Source organism: Mauremys reevesii, linkage group 5 (genome assembly GCF_016161935.1).
Source record: "Mauremys reevesii isolate NIE-2019 linkage group 5, ASM1616193v1, whole genome shotgun sequence".
Taxonomy (NCBI): domain Eukaryota; kingdom Metazoa; phylum Chordata; order Testudines; family Geoemydidae; genus Mauremys; species Mauremys reevesii.
The window spans coordinates 55,371,689-55,384,165 of NC_052627.1; the positions used below are offsets into that span (position 1 = coordinate 55,371,689).

The following is a 12,477-nucleotide window of genomic DNA, read 5'->3' on the forward strand; positions in this document are numbered from 1 at the left end:
AAATTTTGCTTTATCATTTTTACCAAAGATTTAGTTTAATTCTAACAACATGTAATAAAGGTGTGACACAGGAATGCTGGTAAGCAGTTTCTCTTTATGGCCCCAATTCATAAAAGCATTTATGCATCTGCTTGACTCTAAAGCAATCAAGCAGTTTAATAGACTTCAATGGTTTGATTCTCATGCTTAAAGTTAAGTATGTGCTTATATATTTTCCTGAATTGGGGCCTACTTCCTTTCCTCTGTCATGTGACATGGTCAGAGTTACAAAAAGTTATACCTGTGTCACATGGCAGGGGATCAGTATTCATCGAGTCCAGTGGCTATTGCTACCATACAAGTCCTACAGGGTCTTAACTTCTTCTATCAAACAAGAATACTTTCCTAGAACCTTTTAAGGTGTACTATATGCTAGTCTTAAAATTCAGTAAAATTTACTATTATAGGTGTCTACATGGCAAGCCTGGGTGTGAATCTATAGTACACCAGCTTGCCATGCAGCAATGACCCACGTGGACACTGCTACAGTACACTTGAAGCCCCGGAGTGCGGCTTGGCATACTACCCTTTCAAGAAGTAACACACAAAGCCGCACTCTGGGACTTTTGCTGTGCTGTAGCAGTGTACACATGGGATGTTACTGTGTTACGGCTTCTTGGGCAGTAACTTGCCATGTAGACAAGCCCTTAGAGTTAAGGTTGCACAACACTTTCCATTATAAGGCCCTGTTTTCATTTGCTTTTATTATTGCCAAACTTTAACTATTTGGGTTGATAAAGGCCACATGCCTGCCTCATGCTGAATTTTTTGGAAAACTTTAACCAAAATGGTCAAGCCATTTCTGAGACTGAAATTTGGGAAAACTGTGTTATTTTGGCCATGTTTATTTATTTATACCTACATACATATATACACCACTGTTTTATAGAGAAGTTATAGTCGTGCCTCCATACTTTAGAGCAGGGCCTTGAAAGTTGGCAGGAGGGATGTCCTGGTGTCTGGGGGCGTGCCTGGTGCTGTCTCAATGAAAGTCTGCTCAAATATGATCAAGTTATAAGTCTATGAAAAAAATCACACTTTGCACCTGCTCAGCAGAGGTTTGTTAGAGGCTGTAAATGTTATTCTTCAAAGATTCCATCTGCATGCGCCTTTTACACACAGCTCCTGCATGCCGTCTGGATTACACATGCACCACCCACACAGCAACTGAGCATGCTCCATCCCTGGGCTGTAAAAGCTGAAGAGCATTTTCCACACAGTTGCTCCCCCCAGCTACTAGAATTGCTGCGGCACTGTGCACCAGAAGTGAGAGGCAGGGAGACTGTCTCTCGTGCTCTCAATGACCTCCCCTCTCCCAACTAGAACAAGAAGAAAAAAGAGGAAACAATCTTATTCAAATGCAAAGGGGTGTGGTGTAGAAGGTGGTGGTGATGGAACAGGAGCCAAAATAAAGACAGGGACTGGAGCTGAGAAGCTTAGGGACAGAAGGGTCTATAATCACTACAGCATGTTCCCCTCCCAAACATGGAACTGACCCTAGGATTCCTCAGTCTCAACATCCCTCTGATCTCTAGAAAATAGCTGTGCATTCCAGTGGCCAAGTGTCTCTCTCACCCCCCCAATCTGGTTCACATAGAGCAGTGGTTTGTAACCAGGGGTCTGGGGCCCCTGTGGGGCTGCGAGCAGGTTTCAGGGGGGCTGCCCAGCGTGGCCGGTATTAAAATTCACTAGGGCCTAGGGCAGAAAGCCGAAGCCCCGCTCCACAGGACTGCAGACCGGGGCCCTGAGCCCCAACACCTGGAGCTAAAGCTGAAGCCTGAGCAACTTAGCTTTGCGGTGCCCACTGTTGTGTGGTGCCCCGGGCAACTGCCCTGCTACCCCATAACGCCGGCCCTGGCTTTTATATGAAGAAAAACAGTTGTTGTGGCACAGCTGGGCCATGGAGTTTTTATAGCATGTTGGTGGGCCTCAGAAAACAAAAGGTTGAGAACCCTTGACATAGAAGATAACTGCCTACTATTGCCACTAGGTAATTAGTTAGCTCAAGTGGTAGAACTCTGTGTTGAGGATCTAAGGGTCTGAACCCTGATGATGACCCATGTGGCGGTCAGTAATATGGTTCCACATGATGGAATTTTCTCTCTCTTTTTTTTTAAAATTTGCCTTTTTGAAAAGATAGGAAATTACATTAAATATACATTAAAAGAAAGTTAAGGTTGCAAAGACAAGCACTCAAAAGTTAGAAGATGCCAGTGCACAGGATGCACAGTGTTCAGGAAATGAATCAGAATTGCGTAGCATATAAGGCTGTTTTCTGCAGGACCCCTGTCCATGTGTATTGCTGAAGTTGGAAAGTTTATAGTGAAAGAGACACGGGATTGCAGGAAAAGAAAAGATAGTCTCATGTTTAAGGCAATTGAATACCACCCTGGAGAACTAGATTCTCTCTGCTTCTGCCACAGATTTCCATGTGATGCTGGGCAAGTTACTTGTATCGAACTTTTCACAGGTGGGCAATTGTTGCATGTTCTGTGTTTTCTGGGTGTCCGGCATGAGGCACCATTGGCCAGATTTGCAAAAGGACTGAGTGCTCAGAACTGAAACTGAAATCAATGGGAGTTGTACTTTGAATGCATAAAGTGCTATAAAATGGTAAGTATTCTGAAAAATCAGCCAGTAGGTGTCTCAATTTGGGTACTCAAAAATCTGTGTGCCTCAGTTCACAATCTGTAAAATGGAGATAAAACCTCCCGGTCTCACAGGACTGTTTTAAAGATTCATTAATGTTTGTGAAGCACTCAGATACTACAGTGACAAGTGTAATACAAAAACCCAGAAGGAAATTAATTCTGTGTTCAGTGCAAGGTTAAATTGCATGCTATAAATAAGGCAGGGGCCACCCATTGAAAGATGCGGCTAAAATGAAATATTGAACAACTGCTCATTCACCGAGCCATCCATCCTGTGCTCAGAATGAGGCAGAGGTTCTGTGGGAAAAAAAAATGTGGTCTCATAATTAGAGATTGTGTTATAATGTGCATACAGAAGGGTGTGGGCAGCCTTAATTCTGGCATTTTCTAACTTTTGATGGCCTGACTTTACAATCTTCAAGTTCTTTTAACACAGGATTCTTTAAATAACATAATTAGCAGTAGCCATTACACAGGCAGAACTTTTTCCATCATCCTGGTAAAGGGCACATGACAAAAGAACTATACAGTGTTCTCAATGCTCATTTTGCATTGGGCTGCAAGTTTCTCAGTCTGGACTGCTATTTTCCCCCATTTTATATTCACAAACTCTCTTCTCCATATGCAATAGCATATGTCTGCAGCAGTGAGGGTCAGATGCTCAGTCTCAACAAAGATCAACGTGGCTCCAGGGAGCACTGTAGTATCTTCTCTATGATATTAGACTCTACTATCCTGAGGCTGTGTCCTATGTGGCAGCATATGGTGTTGACAGTTTATCTTTAAGACAGCCATCTTTATCTTATTCTTAAAAAAAAAAAGTATATTTAAAAGACATACCTGTCCAATAATAAGAGGAACTACAACAGTCATAAACAGCTGTGAGAATATAGATGTAAAAGGCACAGAAGAAGATGATCCAAGCTACAAAATAAAAATAAAAATACACTGTTAATATTGAACCTTTCCTTCAGATCTCTTTTGAACTCGGCAAAGATCTGCAATATTTACTTATATTGACTGATATCCTAATGTATATTTTTACTTATGTGTTACACACATATTTACACACACATATGTAACTGTTAAGCCTCATTAATATATATGGTGTTCCACAAGTTACAAAATTAAGGACAGTTTCTGCCAGAAGAGTTTATAATCTAAAGCCTCAATTCTGCCAATATTTATCTACATACGAAAATTAATCTAGAATAAGGTAGGGTATGAATTTAAAGTGGATTAACTATGCCTGAATAACTCCATGTGTGGATGCTTTTATTCCTGAATAAGAGTGCCTTATTCTGTATTAGTTTAATCCACTTCCATAATGGATTAGCCAATTTTGAATAAGGCATTCTTATTTTGGAATGAAAACATCCACACATGGCGTTAACCAGGAATAGCTATTCCAGAATAACTCTCTGTGTAACTCCCCAGTAGTTCCTTCTACACCAGCCTATTTGGATGTGGCACAGAAGCCCCCGCTGTGGCACATACTGGGTATGCATGTGCTCGTGTGCTGCTGCTGCATCTGTGACCCCACATGGGACTGCAGTATCAGGGAGAATCTTGCCTGAGCATTTTCCAAAGGGGGAATTTCATCCTTTTTGCATATGAACCTCTCCAACCTTCAATTTTAAGCAAATGTGAACAGAGAGGTAGAACCCTGGTTCCTTGCAGAAATTCCATTGCAGATTAACCAAAATCTCATCACACAATACACAGCCTCCAGGCTGGATTTGCTCTTCTAATGATCCCTGTAACAACTTTTGAAGCATTAAAAGGTTCATAGGTTTCAAACCCTATTTCGACACCACTTTTGGGTTGCGGAGTTAGAAGCATTAACGACTGTATGTTTAAAGAAGCTTTTTCAAGTGAAAATGAAGATTTTAAAACTTTAACAGCAGCTTCAGGGATTCACCCCACAGAGGAGTAAATCAAAATGGGTGATCAGGATTCCAGGACCCTTCACTTTGCTTCCTGAGGCTACAATACTTTTACAGTGACAATACTGTATTTGTGTGAAGGATCCACTGACTTATCTGAATGTTTGAAAGTTTTATGTCAATTACACGTAGGGTATAATCACATTCCAAGTCAAGAATCAAAAGATGTCTGACAATAGAAAATATTGCTGAAAAAGACAGCCATTTAGACACCAATATTCTTGCCATCTCTTCAGACTATTATTTCAAATGTAGCATTTCCAAGCACAGAATCTGCATTTTAAAGCTTCAGATTAAAAGCAGTTGTAGACTCATCAGCAAAGATGTCAAGTTTTTTAAGAAAAGGAAATTGAATTATAGCTGGTGAGGGTTGGGAGACGTAAAGGGAGACATATCACCTATGAGAAACAAATGATTTTATACAAAGCCATGATCTTCCAAATCAGAGTTTTAAAAGTGCAACTGTTTCATCACCCTGTTTTTAACAAGTGCATGCACCCGGCTTTGTCTTGTATCCTAATGCCTTTTACTCATACATAGTTAGTTACAGTGCCAGCCTTCAATCCCCAACTCAGGGTACTGCTGTTATTCCTTCCTCAAAGATAGATTCCTGGTTTCTTGTTTCCTTTCCCCACTCTACAATGATGTCACCGGTGGGCTATATTTTATCACTGTCAAGTCCCAGAAGCCTATAAGCTTAAAGACAACTGGCCAGATCCTCAGCTGGTGTAAACTAGCACAGCTCCATTGAAGAGCTGGCCCTGAATCTATGCCCAGAGGATACAGAAGACAGAAGGAAGGAGGAATTCTCATTCATCTACGACAAGTACACTTTTCAGCCCCTGATCACGGACACAATATGGCCACTGAGAAGTGAATCTCAGATGATTCTGATTCTGAGATGATGCTTAGCTAAGCCTTATTAAAACTATCTGGACATACAAAATTATGCAAAATTAGACTGGAAAACTCACAAGAACACATTCCTTCTTGATCACCCGCACTTGCTGTTTCCAGACTTTACTGTACTTTGGCACTTATGGTCTCATCTATTAACAGAGAGCTAAAATGAGCTAAAATGGGGAGGAGGGGAGTAAAATAAGGAGCCATTCAAACTTTTCCAAATCTTAAAACTCTTACGTTAATGGTAGAGCGACTGGCTGTATACTCTCCTTAACATCATAATCCCAGCACCTAAGAATGAGATGCCCCCCCACCTTTTTTTTATTTTTTTAGAAAGCCAAATAGAAGGAACATTTCTTAAACAACTTTGGGAATAAAAGAATACCAATCACATATTTTTAGCTGTAAAAATGTGACTGGATTTTCTTATCACTTATGTAATAAGTTAAAAGGAAAATAAATTGTGGAGATAAAGTTTAGCATTTAATCACATCTCATCACAAGTTTGTCTTTCAAAATATTGAAAAATTGATCTGTCAGTGTATTTAAGCTTAAAATATTAATTCTTTGCACCAGCACATGATTTTTATTTCATGGACAGCTTGTTTACATATACTGTATAGCTTGTGTTCTTCTGGATATCTATGTCCGAATATGGTGCTCATTAACAGCACAGGCTCATGAAGCACTAACTTGAATCAGACAAGGGGACCAATTTGAGTAGTCCCTATTCACTTAAATAGTCCCATCGACTTCAACGGGATAACTCATATGAGTAAGGAATGAACACATGAATAAGGGTTTGCCAGGTAAGGCCATATTGGGAGCAAGTTCCAGGTGAGTTTCTCCACACAATCCTGTCACTGTGCAGTACTTAAACTTGACCTGCAATGCTCCTGCTACTCCAGCCCTAGACCTCTCTGCTCCAGAGACTGCCAATTTTAACAACACCTGACAAATTATTTAGTGGGTTTGTTTATAGCAGAGTTCACAGCAGAGACACTGACTGAGCCTGAAGTGATAGGATATATTTAACTTTGGTTGTACAAAGAAATCCTCCTTGCATGAAAATGAGAACACTCTGCACTTTCAATCCTATCCTACCTCCACATGTCAGCTGGTCAAATCTTTTTTTTTTTTTTTCTGGCTGCCAGGGAAGATATCACAGCTGGGGTGTCCTCCCCAAGGAAGAGGCTGTACCCAGAACTGCCACAGACTCAGAAGAAAAACCTCCTGCCAGCCATACCAAATTACAATCCAGTGCCACATATGCTGCCCGTATTGAGTCCACGTCAGAGAAACTCCGGGCTCTGCTCTACAGCATTTTCTTGTACTTAACATATTTTTCCAGGCTGTGTCCTACTGTCTACTAAGTACACTGTTAGCCAGCTTGAGCCTTCTCCCTTGCTATGTACCCCGAGAATCTGTGCAAGCCTCACCAGCGATAACAAGGGTGGGGAAGGTGGTAAAAAGAAGAGATGACAGACTGGAAGGGTCATTGGCTTTTTGAGTTTGTGGTGCAATTTGCAGACTCCTGCAATATTTTGTGAGTTTTGTATTTAGAGGTCGATGTATTCTGTCAGCCATAAAGGCAATTTTAGTTTATTAGGCAGAAGACATCTTTAAAAGACTCTCCAAGTGTTTTAAAGTGATCTCTGGTATACAATTACAAAAGTACAGCCAAGTGGAATAGAAAGCCCTCCACAGAAATTTTACTGATATTAGATTCCTCTACCCTTGCAGATGTGCAATTATCTATATCTGTGTTAGGGGATGGGAGGATCTCTGTTGTTCTTTGGCAACTAAAAAAGAAATATAATGTAAGACAGTCAAAAGTTAGTCTGACACAAAGGTACACAGAGTTTGAAGCAAAGCTCACTGAAGTCAATAGAAAGATTTCCACTGATTATTTCCATGAGCTCTGGCTCGAGCCCATAGTACCCACTGAGATTAAGGAGGAAATTAATCTGTATACATAATATATATTATAAACACGGTAGAAAGAAGATGGTGCACTTTAAATCATTCAGATGAAAGAATTGACCTGTAAACAGTTAATGTACTGCATGGTCTTCCCCACTCTCACAATCAACCTGTTGTCACACACCAGTGACATACATTAGCCACAACTTCCTTAACAACTTCTGTGTCTTCTCGGCTATTAATATATTATTTAACAATTCACTCTTCAGTTTACTGGCAATCAGACTTCACTTGTCAAGAACTCAGAAAAAATGAATGTGTGTATGTTCTATGATATCGAAAAAGGGAAGATATTTTACCAGGGAAACAAGGAAACAAAGTACAGTGCAAAGAAATCCAGGACATTTTTTTTCCTGAAAATCTGAGAAATCCAGCATTTTGGGGAACAGTAGTTTCATTTAAAGACTGATAATATAAGGCAAATGTTAAAAGATAATAAAACGTTAATATTTATGGCAATATGTAGTTTTACTCATGTTCCCTTTCAGTAGTCCTTTCCTCCATGTTGTTTAAACTGAAGTTTTCTCCCCTTGACTAAGTCTTGATTCTTTCAGTTATGCTATATTCTGATACTTGTAGCATCACTATTCACACCATCAAAATGACTGATATAAAATACAGAACTTAGGGAAAAAAATCACTGAATAAATCAAGTAGAATGAGCAAGCTGATTAGGAAGTAGAAAAGCTTCTATTTCAACATCTGTATCATGGTAATCACCTTTGGTAGTATGGCAAATACAGAAGTAGTACATGACAGTGACATGGCGTTTTGCTAAGTATATTTTCACAAATGTACATGAGTGTTGCAAGGGCTTTTTTAACATTTTGTGTTTAAGTGGTTTTGCAGGCAAGCTTTGAAGACTGACGTACACAAGAATGTCAAATACACACTTGGCCCAACATTTCTTTGGGGACTTCAGTAAAGATATATAGATTCATACATCTTTGTATTTGTTACTTTGTTATCCAACCAATTATACTTCCATAAATTAAAGAGAGTACCTAGCATCCATTCATGCACAATAGTGGTAACAATTTCAAGACCATGGCAGAGTTGTAATGTAATACCATAAAAAAGTGCAAAAAGTAAACAAAGTAATATTTTGTTTTCATAAACATTTATGTGATTTTTTATACTGTGGTACCAAATACATTGTGATTAATCAGCTATGTTTTATTATGTCAGTATCCCTGCACTATTGTAGCAAAGTAAAATCTCAGAGCTATATTGTTCTACCCCTGAATAGGGGCTTAAGAGCAGGGGAAATATAAGGAGCTTCCAACCTCCTCAGCTGAGCATAACTGCAAGTCCATGTACTTATCCAAGGACAGGACCAGAGAGGATAGTGGTGCTATCCATCCCAAGGGGGCCCTGAGAGGAGAGGCAGAACCATTTTCATATAGAACATCGCACTTGTGGCACAAAGCTATGCTCTCCCTGCTCCCAGGGGAGTTCCAAAAGACTGGTTCCCTGAGGCATCCAGCTCTTTCCCAACCTGGGACAGTGCTTACAAGACACAGTCTAGCCCTTAAAGATATAGACACAAATATAAACATACAGCACACACACACTGTATTAATGATGTTATATTTTAAGGAGACACGGGAGTGATGATGTAGTTAAAATTGTTCCAGGGCGCTGTGCTTCTGTCTTTCAGATGAGACATAACAACAATGGTGCTGACAACTTGAGGTTATTAAAGAGATCACAGCACTATTACCTTCACAGCATGATGTTACAATTTGTTTAACTGTCTTTTATTAACATAAATGCGCCCAGATGCTTTCGCAATGGCAGCATATTTTTTAGAATTCAAATAATGAACATTCACAAGAGTATAGGTGTTAGCCTTAGTATTCCAGCCAAATTGTAAGTTGAGGGCTTGATTCTTGCACCTTTACTCATGTTAAGTAGAATTGTACTCTGCAAGTAAAAAAAAAAAAAAAAAAACCCTATTCAAGAAATACAGTGCTAATCATCTTGAGTAGGGGTGCCAGATTTGGGATTCAAGTAATTACATTCTGTTTACCTAAATTCTCTCCATTGTTTCACTACATATTGTTCATCATTTCCTAACAAACTGTTCATTGTTATTGTGTGCTATTAACATGTACTTTGTTTCACCTGAGAGGAGGTGGCAGTTATTTCAATATTCACAGCAAGGGATACAGCTTCTATAACCAGATAGCAAAGTTTGTAAGGCACTATGCAATCCATTTAGATGAATGGTGATTATAATAAATGTAGTATCATTACTGCTACTGGGAAAAGTACATACATTAGTTGAAAACAGAGAACAAAGTAATAAGATAATTGTAAACATAAGGTACTGTTCCATACCCACATGATGGGACAAAGCCTGGGGAATTAAACTACAAACTCTCTAAATTCTACATTGTGACAATTATTCATCATTAGTAGAGAAATTCCCCCAAAAGGAGATTTCTTCTGGTCTATGAAAATTCCTAGCTTACTTTTTTTCCTGAATATATATATTTTTAAATAACAGCTTAAAAACTTGGCTCTTCAGTTTAAAAATCTTGATTACTTTGTACTACCACTACTGGTTTCATTTAAATATCTAACCTGACACAAGGAGAATAGGAACTTGCCATGTGTGCTCTAGTATATAGGGTCCCATATCCCTTTCATAAAACCTTGCAAAATGTTGCAAAGAAAGGAGAATGGCATATTCCCATGTTAACTTACAACCAATGGATCTTAAAATGCTTTATGTTTCAACCCTTTTCTGCTCATCACATATATGAATGCAAATGTGAATATTAATTATGTATTGTTTATGATACACTGCCCCTTCATAACAGCATCTCTGGGAATCCAACATTGTAAGTGTTAAAAATAAAAGTTATAATGAGGACAACAATACCGGTGTTTAATACACCTGGAAGTCAAGGTTCTATAGCTTCCTATTACAGTGGTAATCAGTGATACTTATGAGGGTTGCAATCCTTTAAAATCTAACAAAGAGTACCTACAAAGATAAAGTCTGCTAACTGAGGGTACAATATATGAGGTTTCATAAAATCAGTCTTCAAATCTCTGACCATTTTGCTAAATAAACTTATAACAAGTTTGGTAGCAGAAGTATTCTCTTCAGAAATGTGACTGGCAATCTTATATTTAACACCATTCATTTAGGGAAATAAATTATTTGCAGGAAATGTATAATTTATAACAAGCTTTCACTCTTCTTCCATTTGTGTACTTCAACATGTCTAACAACTTTGTTAAAATGACTCATGATTACATTACTTTGTTTGTAAATGTCAGTCAAGCAGTTCAAAACATTATATACTGTCAGAAATTAACATGGGGAACATTGAGGGGTGGTGGTGGTGAAATTTAAACCATGACCATCTAGGGCCAAGCTATCTAAAGAAAACAAAAGAACAAGTTAATAAATAATAATGTATGTGTATTCTGGTAGCACTCAGAAAGCGTTAGGCACTGTTTACACATACAGGCCTTGCCTTAAAGAGCTTATGGTAGTCTTGTAAATATTATTACTATATTATTAGTATTCTAATGATAGTATTATTACTCTGTTGGAGCATGGCCATTGCTTTATTAATACTAGCATGCATCATAAGCCTGATCCAAAGCCCATTGAAGTGCTTTTGAAAACCATTCAGTGCCCACTGAAGTCAACATAAAGACAACCAGTGTTGGCTTAACTCTGCTCCCATTGAAGTCAATGAGAGTTTTACCTTGATGCCGAGTTTTTGAAAATCCCATCCAATATGAATAAAGTATCAAAGGACAAATCATCCCTTGTCACACACAAGACTTTTACACATCAATAAATCCCACAGAATCATGGCTCGTGTTTTGGACACTGTGATAATTAAAGCATCTGCAGCTTTTGCAGATTTTAGTGCAGCCACACATTTTGTTTAGAGCTTTGTTAAGAAGTGAATTAGTGTTCTTTTTCTTCAGGGGAGCAAACAGCTCAGAGTGCTACAAATAGTACGGTAAATAATACACAGTTAAGTGGCACTGTATTACACTAGTATCTTTAGCACTGATTGGAAGCACATATGCCTACTCTATGGCTCCTATTTCTTCTTGAACATTAGAGACTTTTACCACTTGCTACAAGATGAAATAGAAGATGAGATACAAGATGAAAAACGTTACAGCTGACCACTAGATGGCTGGAATATTTTGTTACCTAATCTTTTATTTGCCCATAAAGAGATGTCACTGACATAAATCAAGCCTTTATCTTGTTTCAAAAGTTGTACCATTGAAAAATTAAATAAATTTCAAGTTTTATGAAAAAATGCACCTTCCCCCAGGCTCTGTTTCAAAAACATCCTATTTCAGTCAGGGTACAAGGGTTCAAGACATCACTTAGAAAGTGAAAAACATGCTCATGTTCAAGGTAATAAAACCAAATGTTTGTCTTTTTAAAATGGGATTTTGGTCTTGTAACTCCATCCCTCTGGAAGAATCACCATCTATCAGGGAGAGCAGAAGAGGGGCAGACAATGAGGAGAGCGGTAGCAGACCATCTGGAAGCAGTTCCTTCCTTCTTCCGTATCAAGAAATCAGATCACCCCTTTCTGTGAACAGGTGTCTTTCATAACCTACACTAAAACACAGTACTCACACCATGAGTCCATACTTACAACCCCTTCCGGGGGTTTGATTGTCATAATACAGAAATTAACAGCAAGACAACAAAGTTCAACTTGAACCTTTGTGATAGGTGTGGCCGCTCCTCAGGACTGCTCAGCCCATGTCCTATATCTCCTCTCCCCAGAGAGCAACATACCTCAGTGGTTCAGTGAAACCCATGTATCCTGTTGCCAGCAGAATCAACACCTACTAACTGATATTAGGTATTTCAGGGAAACATTGCCAGCCTGTTACAGGGTCACTTCCTGTGTAATGACTAATAAACATCACTTGGAACCAGATCTCTGTCT

The 12,477-nt window shown here is 38.9% G+C and overlaps 1 protein-coding gene across 5 annotated transcripts in view; it reads right to left on the reverse strand.

Moving 5' to 3' along the window:
- SLC10A7 (solute carrier family 10 member 7) overlaps positions 1–12,477 on the reverse strand; it is a 208,803-nt gene that overhangs the window by 44,686 nt on the left and 151,640 nt on the right. For all 5 annotated transcript variants that reach the window (XM_039541298.1, XM_039541297.1, XM_039541299.1 and 2 more), the window contains exon 7: positions 3,531–3,614. In XM_039541298.1, the coding sequence (XP_039397232.1) occupies positions 3,531–3,614 (84 nt within the window). The remainder of the gene's footprint in view (positions 1–3,530; positions 3,615–12,477) is intronic.